The sequence below is a fragment of the Polypterus senegalus genome, chromosome 1 (genome assembly GCF_016835505.1).
Source record: "Polypterus senegalus isolate Bchr_013 chromosome 1, ASM1683550v1, whole genome shotgun sequence".
NCBI lineage: Eukaryota > Metazoa > Chordata > Cladistia > Polypteriformes > Polypteridae > Polypterus > Polypterus senegalus.
Window position 1 is genome coordinate 106,640,160 of NC_053154.1, and position 15,669 is coordinate 106,655,828.

At 36.8% G+C, this 15,669-nt stretch overlaps 1 protein-coding gene across 4 annotated transcripts in view; it reads right to left on the minus strand.

Moving 5' to 3' along the window:
- The window catches only part of pik3cb (phosphatidylinositol-4,5-bisphosphate 3-kinase, catalytic subunit beta), a 157,670-nt gene that overhangs the window by 24,944 nt on the left and 117,057 nt on the right, over window positions 1–15,669 (minus strand). For all 4 annotated transcript variants that reach the window (XM_039755648.1, XM_039755657.1, XM_039755667.1 and 1 more), the window contains 4 exons: window positions 9,096–9,192; window positions 4,411–4,541; window positions 3,820–3,873; window positions 1,710–1,898 (listed from right to left, as the gene is read on the minus strand). In XM_039755648.1, the coding sequence (XP_039611582.1) occupies window positions 1,710–1,898; window positions 3,820–3,873; window positions 4,411–4,541; window positions 9,096–9,192 (471 nt within the window). The remainder of the gene's footprint in view (window positions 1–1,709; window positions 1,899–3,819; window positions 3,874–4,410; window positions 4,542–9,095; window positions 9,193–15,669) is intronic.

Here is a 15,669-nt window from a genome sequence, read left to right on the forward strand (position 1 = left end):
GATGTCACGCTAAAGCATCCTTCTTGCTGTCACCCTTACTACATTTGCTGTAGTTCCCCAGCTGTCTGGTATCTCTTCACTGCCACCCAGTGCCTGTCTCACCTCCTCCCTAAACTCAACCTTGCAGTCTTCCTTTTTCAACTTCCACCATTTGATCCTTGGCTCTCCCCTCACTCTCTCCCTCTTCATGATCTCCAATGTCATCCTAAAGACCACAATCCTATGCTGCTTAACTACACTTTCCCCTGCCACCACTTTGCATTCTTCAATCTCCTTCAGATTGACTTCTGCATAGGATGTAATCTACCTGTGTGCATCTTCCTCAACTCTTGTACATAACCCTATTTTCATCCCTCTTCTTAAAATACGTATTCACCACAGCCATGTCCATCCTTTTGGCAAAACCCACTATCCTCTGACCTTCTTCATTCCTCTCCTTGACACCATACCTACCCACCACCTCCTCGTCTCCACTGTTCCCTTCACCAACATGCCCATTGAAATCCACTCCAATCACCACTTTCTCTTCAATGAATCAAAATGCTTGTCATCTCTTAGTGCTGCATATTTTTTCTTTTTGCTAGGTATATTGATTTCCATAAGGCCTTAACAAGGGGAACTTACCATTAAATTCCAGTCCGGGGTCATGTGCACCCTAATAAATGATGCATGCTTTCAGGAAGTGATGATCATAAAAATGAATCATTACAGACTATTTTCTTTTAAGCATAGCAGCACTACAGACCTGCCCTTTGTATTACTTATTTTTTCTTTTTTTGTAAAAAGAACATGCCTTCTCATCTCTTATACTTTGTTTCCACAATATAAAAAAACAGGTTAAGACATTAAAAATGTAATTTTTTCCTTCTAGCAGTTATATCATCATGACATGTTCAAATGGCATGGACTAAAATGGTCTGCACTATATGTCAAAAGTATAACCTGTTAATTATGATTTAACAGATTGGGTATGATGGTGAAATAGGTGACATAAATACTATTTAATATCCTATAATGTTGCAATTAAATATTGCAACAGTCTGTCATCTCAAAATTCATTAAAGAAATTAAGAAATTACCTGTATAAAGGTGAGACAATAAATACACACAAAGTCACAGTTGTTGTATGGACAACTAAAGATCAACGTTGTTAATTTTTACACTACAGTTTTCTTGACAAGACAAGCTTAATGTTCTGACACATATATAAAAAATATACAAAATATATTTTATAAGATATGCAAAAATAAAATAGTAAAAGTAAAAAACTAAGCAACACTTAATACAAAAGCATTCATCTTTTGAAAAGGTCATGAAGTAATAAAAGATCTTTAAATCTACTGTCAGTCTTTTACTGGAGCCAATTTAGAGAGTCACCAATAAAACTTACTTTCAAGTATTTGGCTATGTGAGGAAAAAACTGGCTGATCGCAAGGAAAACCTAACATTTGGGGTAGAACATGAGAACACCACACAGACAACTAGGAATAGATTTCAAATCCTGCATATTCGATCCATGAAGCAGTTACAACCACTGTGCTTGTTATTTCTAAGTAACTGCTTTGCACTAAGCATATTAAAAAATAACAGCTCTACCCTAGCATTACAGTTCCCAATTTCCTAAAACAGATATGCTACTGATCCTAATTGGGTGCTGCACAAAGTCTACAGATACTTAGACTACATTTCCTAAAATGTCAATACAGTACCTGAGATACATCCTCATGCTTATTCCACTTGACAGACAGTAGTAGCTTGGGTAGTGATTGAGGAAAGTTCTCTCGACAGTCATGCCGCAGCTTCCATATTAAGTCTTTCTCATTTTCACAGAGCTGAGACAAAGGATCCCGCTCCATTATTTCTTTTAGCTCAATGTAAAACTTTTTTCCTCCACGACTCTGCCAGAAAGCAAAGAATTTATCAGTTATGCTTACTGGGTGGTGTTCAAACCAGGCCAGCATATTGCCTTCAGAATAAAATCATGAATGCATCAAATAAATATGTGAATTTATTAAAACAAATTTGTCACATGTGAATAAATTCAATGAAATTCTTACTTGCATGTAGATTAATGGAAGTATTACAGTACCAAAATCAGACACAAAAGGCAAATTATACTGTACATTGAATGAAACATATACAGTATATAATGTGTATATGTAACATTACATACATATATACACACACTCACATATTTTCCTTTTAGCCAACCTTCTCTGTAGGCTGTCTATTGTTGGTCATCAGGGCTATGATGATGGAGCTGGAGCTGTGTTTGGCCATTATCATAGGTTTACAAAGAGAACATCAGGGGGCATAACACAGTATCCTGTTGGGTGCTTCTATTGAGGATCACTAGGAATGAGGCAATAGTGCCACTCTGCAAAAACTGCAGTCTCTAAGCTAGAAAGTTCAAATTCCAGATACAGAAAGTTCCTCTACAACCAAAGTTTAGAAGCTTGGTAATCAGCTTTGATGGTAAAACAGCGTTACAGATGCAACTTATCTATAAACATCACTCTGGAAAAATAGTTTGTATTATCCAGGTGGGCAGAACTGAATTAAGTTAGTGTGAGATGGTATCCTCTGCAAGCGGGTTGTGGATATTTGTGAACCAGATATGGACCCATTTAAACGGAATATTGTGTTTAATCGGTCTCAAAGTATTTAATCACAATACAAGTACCATTGCTACATAGCTAATGGGAAAAACTACTTTTTTCTTTGGCAGAGGCATACTCTGTCTTTTTTAATGCAGATAAAGACCACAGATTGTCTCAGTGAGATATTAAAGATTTAACTGAAAATACAAGGCATGCATATTGATACTTCATCAGGACCAGGTGCTTTACTGGTTACTTTCCTGAACTTGTAATTGCATTGTTTGTACTGTTTCCATAAAACCAACCTGAAATCCAGTGCAGTGAGACTTTAGTAAATCTCAGATGTCATGGGTGTTCCACAATCACTGCCACAGAAATATGATTCTTTTGCAGGTAGTCATTAACATACTTTTTGATAAATCTAGTCACAGTAGATGTATCTTGATGAGGAATCTCTAAATATTTTGTAACACTGTCACACATCTGTGTGCCTGGTCTATGCGTTATTTATTTATATATATGTTGCTTTTTCCAATAGCAGCAGGAACCAAATCCAGGCTGACAGTCTGGTCCAAAAATTATTGTACTTGTGATTTTGTTTTTAATGCATTGTTAGTACTGTTTTACACTGGGCACAATACTCATTCATTCAAGCTTTAATGTTGCACTAAACACAGTCAGTGGCCTAGTGTGTGGTAAATACAAATAGTTGTAGTTCTGTTTCAGCACATGGGTAATTTTACAAAACAAAACTGATTTAGAAAACTAAAGGCAATGTGCAATAAAAGGAACAGACAGTCAGAATGCTTAGTCTTGTTCATGACGTTACAGAAAAAGCAACACTAATATCACACTTTCTAAATGGTGCTTGCATATGGTAGGCCCAACATCCTTGTAAAGGAAGCATATAAATGCAAAATGAATTGCCAGGTGGGTGGGAGTTTGAGGAGGAATCTGGCAACACCATATGGCATCCCCCAGTTTGGACATTTAGTGTCTTGTATATCTAACTTAATTAGCTCAGCACCCTTACTAATGAAAACATTGGTTTCACTTCTCATGTTTACTATAAAAGATGATTTCCAATATTTGTGTTTTTTGGAAAAATTAGAACCGTACAAATCTTCCACAGGTTTATTGATGAGCAATTTGTTTAGCATGGAGACACTCTATTGTTTATAAATAGCTCTACATCATAAAACATGGTAAATATACTTACAGACATTGTCATTGAGTCACTGCTTCTGGCAATCACAGCTGCTTTTTCTAAAATCTGAGATGCAGAAAGCAAAAGCAAGGACAAAAAAATTATAAGGTAGTGTGACTAAAAACAAGTAAGGATGGCACTATAGATTTAATAGCCATTTAATGCCATTGCATCCAAACTGTATTTATCAAAAGTGTCTTTGCAACTCTTTCTTGAAATAATAAATGTATGTAAAGAACTATCCACTAACTACAGGGACATGTAAGGGTTTAGAAAAGCACTGTGTTTCTTTAAAATATTCTTTGCTTGTAATTTTCAGGTTTCCCAGAAGGGGGTGGAAGAATATCATAGTTTACATTTCTTCAGATATAAGAACAGAAATGGCTGAGACTACAGAGAAAAGCCAAGCAAAATGACACCTTTTATTGGCTAACTAAAAAGATTACAATATGCAAGCTTTCGAGATAAATCAGGCCCCTTCTTCAGGTAAGATGTAATCAGAGAAAGACATTTGAAAAATAATGGTCAGTTAACTAAATACATGTATATTACTAAAATACAAACAAAAGCAGGATAGTATTCAAGAAAAGCACAACAGGTTACCTTATCAAAGGGAGGATATACAACTGGACAGTTTGAGTACTCCACAAATCGTATGTGCAGGGCAGTAGGATTCTCATTGTAAGGGTTCGTCTGGACTGTCCCTATGGGATTTAGCATTTCTTCAAGTTCATCTGAAAAATTTTAAGCAATTACATAAACATGAGCAAATTGCAACTGAATGATTTTTTTTTTTCCGGTTTTCCTTTCATTGGTTAAAACAACGGAGTGAAAAGGGCAGATGTTGTTCTTGAAAGTCTTCAGTCAGCTCAACACTTTTTTGAGAAAGGGGTGTTAGGGTACAGTTGTCACACAACTGAGCTAAAAGGGTGGATGCACAGTAAAAGTACACTTGCAGAATACTCTTTTTCTGTGGTATTGCCTATGATCAATAAAATGATAAATCAAAAGTTGATTATTTATCCTGCTCCTAAACAAACATGTTGCCTACTGGAACAAAGTGGAATTTACTAAAAAACAATATTTCTAGTTTTTTGAAAAGATATTTAAACTGTCAAACAAAACTCATCATCTTAGGATTCAACTAAATAACAGCCTGGATTTTCATTTGCATTCATGCAAAAAAAAAATAAATAAATAAAATAAAATCAAGTAAAACAAACAAAAAACAAAAAGTGAGCACTTGGTAGCAGTTAACATACCAGCATAGTAAACATATTAATACTTTCAGGCAAGCAAAGGATGGTAACTATTAGACTTGCAGTTTAGAATTTTCATTCATATGGGACTAACATCATCAAAACACACAAGTACGCTCTGCACAATAGCTGAGGAGAGCTTTTTCTTTTCTTTTCACCTAAGTTAGAGATCTTGCTTCATTTAAAATCTATTTGGGAAAGAGCTGTAAACAATGGCCTCATTACAACAGATGTTTTAGGAATGTGCTACACTATGCTGATTCGGGGGAGGAAGAGGCAGAGGAATTCACATATATTGTCAAGATAGTGTTGGATTCACAATTGATTCCAATTCCCTAAGAGTACCACGTTAGATAAAATTGTTCAACAAAAAATCTATGATCTTCTATACTACTGCATGTGGATTCATTTCTCTAGCTTAAAAGGAAGAATCCTAATTCAACATGTACCCTTATATTATTTAAAACTATTATAAGCATCAGAGACACACTAGTTTAGGCACTGCAAAAATGTATCTATTACTTCTTTACTATTATGTAACAAGGCCTTAACCACCACTTCTTTGGTATTCATAACACTAACAAGCACCAGTAATGCATTTATTCATAACTGCAATGTGACCTATAAATAAAACTTCACTTTGGAATGTTCTAAATTGGCTTAACTGAGACAAATTTCTCTTGATATTACATATTTAGTGTAAGACTATTGTTACAATCCTTCATATTAACAATTTTACCATTATCGCAATATACCATACTGCACAGAGATGAATAACCTATCTACTGATATTTTGTAAGTGTTATGCAGACCAAAAGAAGCCTTTGTTAAGGCCCTGACACATAAGAGTTAATGAGTAATGGATCATTTTACAATACCTAATCTAACTTAGAATCAAATGTTTTTTACAAGGAGTAGTGTAAAACGTAATGGTGCAAGAATTCATTAATGATGTTCCAAAATAGCCTCATGGAATTTTTATTTGTTTGTGTTCTTTTTTAATGTCTTAATATACAGTATATGAGCAATTACCTCATAATGAGTTTCTAGTCTATATGACTCTATAAACTGGGTAAGGTATGACGTGTTGACTCCTGTTTTAATGCATATAAATGTACCCTGAAATATGTAACATGTACTCTTGATGAAAAATATTTTGCTTAAAATGAAATATAAAAAATCTTGTAAAACTAAAATATTATATTCTATGTTTTTGTCCAATTAACTTAGAATTCCAGATCTAAAGAGAGGTGTCATCACTAGAGGTCCAATTCCTTGTTCTCACACTCTCTCTCTCTATTGATCCCTGGTGAAAACATCTCCAACTTTTTAATCAGACACCAAAATATTTTATAATTTGAAGACAATAACATAATTATGGTGTCTTGGGTCTTAAACAAATAAGGCTGTGAGTGATACCCTCACGTTTAAGGTGAGGGTCCTTTTTCCTATATTGGCAACAGGGAATTTGAAAGAATTTGTCGGCAGAGCAGAAATCTAAAGGCATACTTTTTTTTGACCACACAATACTTTACTCATAGCTTTTAGATACTCTTTAGTCTACTGTACTCCACTCCTTTAAACTCAAACTATTTGCTTGTAACTAATCACAATCTAAAAGAAGACATTCTGTACATCAAAAAGGGAATTTCACAACTAATTTCTTTTTGCCAAAAATTGTAATACTTTTCCCTGCGAAGTGATGGAAGACAAGGCAAAAAGACTAAGACTGAGCGGAGGAAGATGATATCACACAACAGACAAAGGACCACATGGTGTGCAAACAGAATTCTTCACTTGAACCAAGTCCACAATCAGTAAATCCACACAGCATCAGACATAATCTTCAATGGCTTGGTACCATTATACTGTTAATCTGTGCCAAAATAAATTGAAACTCCAAGTGGCTAACAAACAGGTAGCCAAAGAGCTGCTTTCTTATGTTTGATTTCTACTGTGCAATAAACCCATTATGATCCGTGTCAGGTAAACTTCAGCTATTTTCAAGTTTGTAAGAACGCAACACAGTAGCTTAGCTCACTCTCACCCACAGCTGTACATTTGAAGAGGTATAACCACACTATAAGGTCATTGGTATAATTCCCCAAAGGAAACTATAAATGAAAAAGTTACAAAAATCAATAAAATCTATCAAACCTGTAAACAAAGAATCTTTATTGTATGTCTGTCTTGTGCCAAACTTTTTTGTTGATATTCTGCAAATGCAGTTTTCATATATTTCAAATACTTGTATTTATCAATAAATTGAACTCTACTGGACTGCAGCAACTATGGGGGGTAACACTGCTCTCGGTGCCGGGCAAGGTCCTTGCTAGGGTCATTCTCAATAGGATCCCTGATTATTTGCTCACGCATCAACAACTGTAGCAGGCTGGTTTTACGCCTAAGTAGTCTACCATCAACCGCATCCTGGCACTGAGGGTTCTCGTGGAGCACAAATCAGAATATCTGTAGAGTTTCTTTGCAGCCTTTGTTGATTTTCGTAAAGCGTTCAACACAGCTGATCGAGCTGCCCCACGGGACATCCTGAGATCTTGATCCCCTCAATGTTGCTGGATATCATGGCTGACCTGTACACTGGTATTGTGAGTGCTATGCAGAGCGGAGACAGAACCTTTCGTTTTCTGGGTTTTGTCAGAGATATGTTCTTGCTCCTACTCTGTTCAATGCTTAGGTGTTGACTGAGTGAATGACTTCAATGACTGGGTGTTGGGCAGGGTCATGGAGTCCGGCCGCTGTGGGACATCTGTTGGCGAAGAAAGATTCACTGATCTTGTCTTTGCTGACGATGTTGTGATCTTCACGGAGTCAACGGAGGCTCCGATTGTCTGGGTTTGTGAGTGTCCTGGATAAAAACCAAGGCCTTTAAATTACCTCTTGGGCACAGCCATCAGCAACGTATCTGTCTGCGGAGAGTGCGTAGATATTGTCGAGAGGTTTACTTAGCTCGGCAGCGACATCATTCATGTCTCTGGTGACTCTTCCTATAAAGTTAGTAGACGGATTGGGAGAGCATCAAGGGGTCATGAGCTCAATGGAAAGGGGTATGTGGCTCTTCCAATATCTTTGCAAAAGGACATAGGTCCAAGTTTTTATAGTCCTGGTGCTTCCTGTTTTGCTGTATGGTTGTGAGACATGGACACTATCCTCTTCACCTCAGAGAATCCTTGGGTACTGGTAGTTTGTCTTTTGGTTGAACGAGCAGTTACTCATGAAGTTCCAAATGAGGCATATTACCTGCATTGTGAGGGAGTGTCAGTTACAGCTCTACAACCATGTGAAGTGATTCCTTGAGTGTTATCCAGCTTGCAGGGTCCTCATTGTTGAGGACTCAGGCAGCTGGATCAGGCGAAGGGGACGCCTACGTAACACCTGACTGAGGCAGATAGTGGAGCTGGACCACGTATCTGCCTGGGGAGTTGCCAACCAGGATCCTGAGCTGCTTCCTTGTTTAGTGGGTGCTATAACACACTCATCCAGTGCAAGCTCCCTAACCAGACCTGTTTAAAATTGGCAAATTTGATGACACCAGTGATTGCATTGAGAGTACAACTGATCTGCAAGTCTCATATGGAAAATTCCAATTAAGTCTTCAGAGCACTGATTTTGATATGGTAAATTTCCCCCACTCTAAATGATGACAACCTAAATTGGACTTTTTTGGTCAATGAGATAAAGCAACCCTAAACATATTAATCACTCTAAGAAATAGTAAATTAGATCTAGTGTAGATATTTACAAAGTTTTAATTGTTCTGAAAGGAACTTGATAGTGTAACACATGGAATCTAAACTGTAATTTTTTTTATATTAAAAAAAAAAACTTCAAAAGAAATATGATGATTCTGTATGCCACAAAGCTACAGGTTGAAAAATCAATCATTCAATCAGTCACTCTGTGAGACAACTTCTAAGGAAAATATAAGCAAACAACTTTCAATATATTACATTCAGAAAAACAAGTTTTAAAAGTGTCAGATGGGTTAAGTATGCGATACTTTCAACTCACCAGGAAATGAGGACCAGGTGCGCAGAATAATATCTCCAGTCTTCAAATGTCCTCTAAAGTCAAACACCATGGTATTCACCCAAGCTATGGGGTAATGCTGATAAAGACGGAAGAAAAAAAAAAAAAATCATTACAAAAAGTTAATGCTTGAATTACTACATCCAAGAACACTAAACACATTAAATTATTTCATCCTTCTCCAAGTATTTCTCATAACATTTTAAAATTAATTTCAAGTATTACTTAGAATTTTTCAATGTGGCATTTATATATTTTTTTCCAAATGCCAATTTTTAACAGATTTGCACAGACTGAGACCTAATTCTTAGTTGAAGAACCTTATAAAATAAGTGTTTCCATCAAATACGGCCACCCAGCTTCAAAACTTTTCTCTATAACATGGCACTCAACTAGTTTTCCTTGTAAATTTTACAAGTTTTATATTAAATATCTAGTGACAAGTATACTGTTAAATGCTAATTACTTCTTCTAACAAGTATTAAACTGGCTTCTTACAAGTCTGATTATTTAAATGGTTAACCAATTTAAATGTTGCTCCCGGTCCTCCTGCGTGGAGTTTGCATGTTCTCCCCGTGTCTGCGTGGGTTTCCTCCGGGCGCTCCGGTTTCCTCCCACAATCCAAAGACATGCAGGTTAGGTGGATTGGCAATTCTAAATTGGCCCTAGTGTGTGCTTGGTGTGTGGGTGTGTTTGTGTGTGTCCTGCGGTGGGTTGGCACCCTGCCCAGGATTGTTTCCTGCCTTGTGCCCTGTGTTGGCTGGGATTGGCTCCAGCAGACCCCGTGACCCTATTCTTCAGCGGGTTAGATAATGGATGGATGGATGGATGGCTTACAGCATATTCTTTATGAAAGATAATAATATTCTTTAATCTTAGTAGTTTATTGTATTCTGGTCTGAATGCACTTGCTCCAATCCACTTATTTATACACCCAATGCATTTCAAGGCGTCCTAGAGAATGAACTGCTTTTCTAGATACATTTAAGCAGAATGAGATAACAATAATTACACCTAATGCAAGCTAAAAATGTATATAATAATTCCTTATGAAAGCACATACTTCAGGAAATGTAGTTGAAATTCAGAGGTTTAGGGTTAAAGACATGAAGGTGCCACTGAATAAAAGAGCTGTTAGCAACAAAAAAAATCTGAGCCTTTTACTTTCTTCTCAAACAAGGGTGTAGTACTGCTGCTAATGTATCACTTCCCACAGAATATGTAAACAGTAAGTGAAGAACTGTGAATAATCAAGAAATACCAAAATTAACATACAAATACATAATATGAATTTAGTTACACCTAAACAAATAGTAGCTGTAGCAGTACAATAAAAACAGAACTAAAGTATGCATATACACACATAGCTGACTAAAAATTTTGTAAAGATACAAATCAAAGTGTTAAGACCCCCACTGTGCTATCTGTTCCTTACTCGGCAGCATAAAAGTAATGGAGGACAGATTTCATGTATTTAGTTCCAGATTAACAAAGTGTTCCCTTTAAATGAAAGCTGATAGTTTGAAACCCATTAGCTTCACATTACTGTCAACAGGTAACATTAATCCTTCCAACAGGATATTATACTTAAATAGGAAGTGGTCACTCTAGAATTCAACCTATGTTTATGACTACCCATTATTGATATATGAATATATCACAACAGCAGCATACTAATGAACATGAAGATATACATTTCCGTGTCAACTCACACAGCAACTGCCAGTACATTTCCTATCTAGTAGGATTAAAAGTTTTTTTCATAAATGAGAATTTAGGGCAGACATTTACATGATCTTTCTGTTACCTTAATATAATGAGAAAAGAATATATTATATATGCACATTCCAATGTACAGTAAAGATGCATGCTTAGAAATAAACACTTAGTTGACAATATGAAAAATGTATTTACTACTATTGGAAAAATAACATCAGCAAACCATCTAAAAAACATGGAAATAGAGCCCAAGAGGAGAAATTTGTGCTCATATTTTAAATTAATATCACAGAAGATGGGTGCATGTACTGCAATCTACATACTCAAATATCAAAAACAATCTATTATTTTGTACCTTAAATCAAATATTCCAATAGGCAAGTCTCTGACTCTGAGTAATAAACTAATAGTTTATTTACCATAAGGCAGAATGTCCATAGACATTACTAATACAATGTCTAGAGAGAAAAGCGAAATTAAAACATTTGCCTTCAGTCACTAACTTATTTCCTGGTGCCAGCAGTGTAAAGTATTTACTATAAAGACGGATTAAAGAACATGTCAAAATGCAAGCTTCCCAGCCACAACTGCAGTATTTACTATGCTGATTAATCCTGTAATGTAATAAAAAAATAAAAAAAACTAGTAGGCATCATATGGACCATTACCAATAAGAAAAAGCATGTACAGTGGTGTGAAAAACTATTTGCCCCCTTCATGATTTCTTATTCTTTTGCATGTTTGTCACACAAAATGTTTCTGATCATCAAACACATTTAACCATTAGTCATATATAACACAAGTAAACACAAAATGCAGTTTTTAAATGATGGTTTTTATTATTTAGGGAGAAAAAATCCAAACCTACATGGCCCTGTGTGAAAAAGTAATTGCCCCTGAACCTAATAACTGGTTGGGCCACCCTTAGCAGCAATAACTGCAATCAAGCGTTTGCGATAACTTGCAATGAGTCTTTCACAGCGCTCTGGAGGAACTTTGGCCCACTCATCTTTGCAGAATTGTTGTAATTCAGCTTTATTTGAGGGTTTTCTAGCATGAATCGCCTTTTTAAGGTCATGCCATAGCATCTCAATTGGATTCAGGTCAGAACTTTGACTAGGCCACTCCAAAGTCTTCATTTTGTTTTTCTTCAGCCATTCAGAGGTGGATTTGCTGGTGTGTTTTGGGTCATTGTCCTGTTGCAGCACCCAAGATCGCTTCAGCTTGAGTTGACGAACAGATGGCGGACATTCTCCTTCAGGATTTTTGGTAGACAGTAGAATTCATGGTTCCATCTATCACAGCAAGCCTTCCAGGTCCTGAAGCAGCAAAACAACCCCAGACCATCACACTACCACCACCATATTTTACTGTTGGTATGATGTTCTTTTTCTGAAATGCTGTGTTCCTTTTCGCCAGATGTAACGGGACATTTGCCTTCCAAAAGTTCAACTTTTGTCTCATCAGTCCACAAGGTATTTTCCCAAAAGTCTTGGCAATCATTGAGATGTTTCTTAGCAAAATTGAGACGAGCCCTAATGTTCTTTTGCTTAACAGTGGTTTGCGTCTTGGAAATCTGCCATGCAGGCCGTTTTTGCCCAGTCTCTTTCTTATGGTGGAGTCGTGAACACTGACATTAATTGAGGCAAGTGAGGCCTGCAGTTCTTTAGACGTTGTCCTGGGGTCTTTTGTGACCTCTCGGATGAGTCATCTCTGCGCTCTTGGGGTAATTTTGGTCGGCCGGCCACTCCTGGGAAGGTTCACCACTGTTCCATGTTTTTGCCATTTGTGGATAATGGCTTTCACTGTGGCTTGCTGGAGTCCCAAAGCTTTAGAAATGGCTTTATAACCTTTACCAGACTGATAGATCTCAATTACTTCTGTTCTCATTTGTTCCTGAATTTCTTTGGATCTTGGCATGATGTCTAGCTTTTGAGGTGCTTTTGGTCTACTTCTCTGTGTCAGGCAGCTCCTATTTAAGTGATTTCTTGATTGAAACAGGTGTGGCAGTAATCAGGCCTGGGGGTGGCTACGGAAGTGAACTCAGGTGTGATACACCACAGTTAGGTTATTTTTAACAAGGGGCAATTACTTTTTCAAACAGGGCCATGTAGGTTTGGATTTTTTCTCCTAAATAATAAAACCATCATTTAAAAACTGCATTTTGTGTTTACTTGTGTCATATTTGACTCATGGTTAAATGTGTTTGATGATCAGAAACATTTTGTGTGACAAACATGCAAAAGAATAAGAAATCATGAAGGGGGCAAATAGTTTTCACCCACTGTTTATGCAAAAATATTGTTTGGAACCATTACAAATGATGTAAGTCATAAAACAATACAAACATATATATATCCTTATACATGATTTGATACTATCTGTATGTATGGTGTTCGCGTCAATACCCTGTTATGTATGGTGTTCGTGTCAATACCTCGACTCAATACAAGTTAGAACCATGCAATGGGACTCTGCCTCTGTACTTAGAACATAACGTGGCAAACACGGATACAGAAATGCATAATTGGCTAAGAATGTTCGGATGCTTCAGTGACGCCGCTGGACGGCTGAGTATAGTAAGTCGGTGTTGGTTCAAGCAGATAACAGTAAGTTCGGTTGGTTTTTAATCCTTCCAACAGGATATTATACTTAAATAGGAAGTGGTCACTCTAGAATTCAACCTATGTTTATGACTACCCATTATTGATATATGAATATATCACAACAGCAGCATACTAATGAACATGAAGATATACATTTCCGTGTCAACTCACACAGCAACTGCCAGTACATTTCCTATCTAGTAGGATTAAAAGTTTTTTTCATAAATGAGAATTTAGGGCAGACATTTACATGATCTTTCTGTTACCTTAATATAATGAGAAAAGAATATATTATATATGCACATTCCAATGTACAGTAAAGATGCATGCTTAGAAATAAACACTTAGTTGACAATATGAAAAATGTATTTACTACTATTGGAAAAATAACATCAGCAAACCATCTAAAAAACATGGAAATAGAGCCCAAGAGGAGAAATTTGTGCTCATATTTTAAATTAATATCACAGAAGATGGGTGCATGTACTGCAATCTACATACTCAAATATCAAAAACAATCTATTATTTTGTACCTTAAATCAAATATTCCAATAGGCAAGTCTCTGACTCTGAGTAATAAACTAATAGTTTATTTACCATAAGGCAGAATGTCCATAGACATTACTAATACAATGTCTAGAGAGAAAAGCGAAATTAAAACATTTGCCTTCAGTCACTAACTTATTTCCTGGTGCCAGCAGTGTAAAGTATTTACTATAAAGACGGATTAAAGAACATGTCAAAATGCAAGCTTCCCAGCCACAACTGCAGTATTTACTATGCTGATTAATCCTGTAATGTAATAAAAAAATAAAAAAAACTAGTAGGCATCATATGGACCATTACCAATAAGAAAAAGCATGTACAGTGGTGTGAAAAACTATTTGCCCCCTTCATGATTTCTTATTCTTTTGCATGTTTGTCACACAAAATGTTTCTGATCATCAAACACATTTAACCATTAGTCATATATAACACAAGTAAACACAAAATGCAGTTTTTAAATGATGGTTTTTATTATTTAGGGAGAAAAAAAATCCAAACCTACATGGCCCTGTGTGAAAAAGTAATTGCCCCCTGAACCTAATAACTGGTTGGGCCACCCTTAGCAGCAATAACTGCAATCAAGCGTTTGCGATAACTTGCAATGAGTCTTTCACAGCTCTGGAGGAACTTTGGCCCACTCATCTTTGCAGAATTGTTGTAATTCAGCTTTATTTGAGGGTTTTCTAGCATGAATCGCCTTTTTAAGGTCATGCCATAGCATCTCAATTGGATTCAGGTCAGAACTTTGACTAGGCCACTCCAAAGTCTTCATTTTGTTTTTCTTCAACCATTCAGAGGTGGATTTGCTGGTGTGTTTTGGGTCATTGTCCTGTTGCAGCACCCATGATCGCTTCAGCTTGAGTTGACGAACAGATGGCCGGACATTCTCCTTCAGGATTTTTTGGTAGACAGTAGAATTCATGGTTCCATCTATCACAGCAAGCCTTCCAGGTCCTGAAGCAGCAAAACAACCCCAGACCATCACACTACCACCACCATATTTTACTGTTGGTATGATGTTCTTTTTCTGAAATGCTGTGTTCCTTTTACGCCAGATGTAACGGGACATTTGCCTTCCAAAAAGTTCAACTTTTGTCTCATCAGTCCACAAGGTATTTTCCCAAAAGTCTTGGCAATCATTGAGATGTTTCTTAGCAAAATTGAGACGAGCCCTAATGTTCTTTTGCTTAACAGTGGTTTGCGTCTTGGAAATCTGCCATGCAGGCCGTTTTTGCCCAGTCTCTTTCTTATGGTGGAGTCGTGAACACTGACATTAATTGAGGCAAGTGAGGCCTGCAGTTCTTTAGACGTTGTCCTGGGGTCTTTTGTGACCTCTCGGATGAGTCATCTGTGCTCTTGGGGTAATTTTGGTCGGCCGGCCACTCCTGGGAAGGTTCACCACTGTTCCATGTTTTTGCCATTTGTGGATAATGGCTTTCACTGTGGCTTGCTGGAGTCCCAAAGCTTTAGAAATGGCTTTATAACCTTTACCAGACTGATAGATCTCAATTACTTCTGTTCTCATTTGTTCCTGAATTTCTTTGGATCTTGGCATGATGTCTAGCTTTTGAGGTGCTTTTGGTCTACTTCTCTGTGTCAGGCAGCTCCTATTTAAGTGATTTCTTGATTGAAACAGGTGTGGCAGTAATCAGGCCTGGGGGTGGCTACGGAAGTCGAACTCAGGT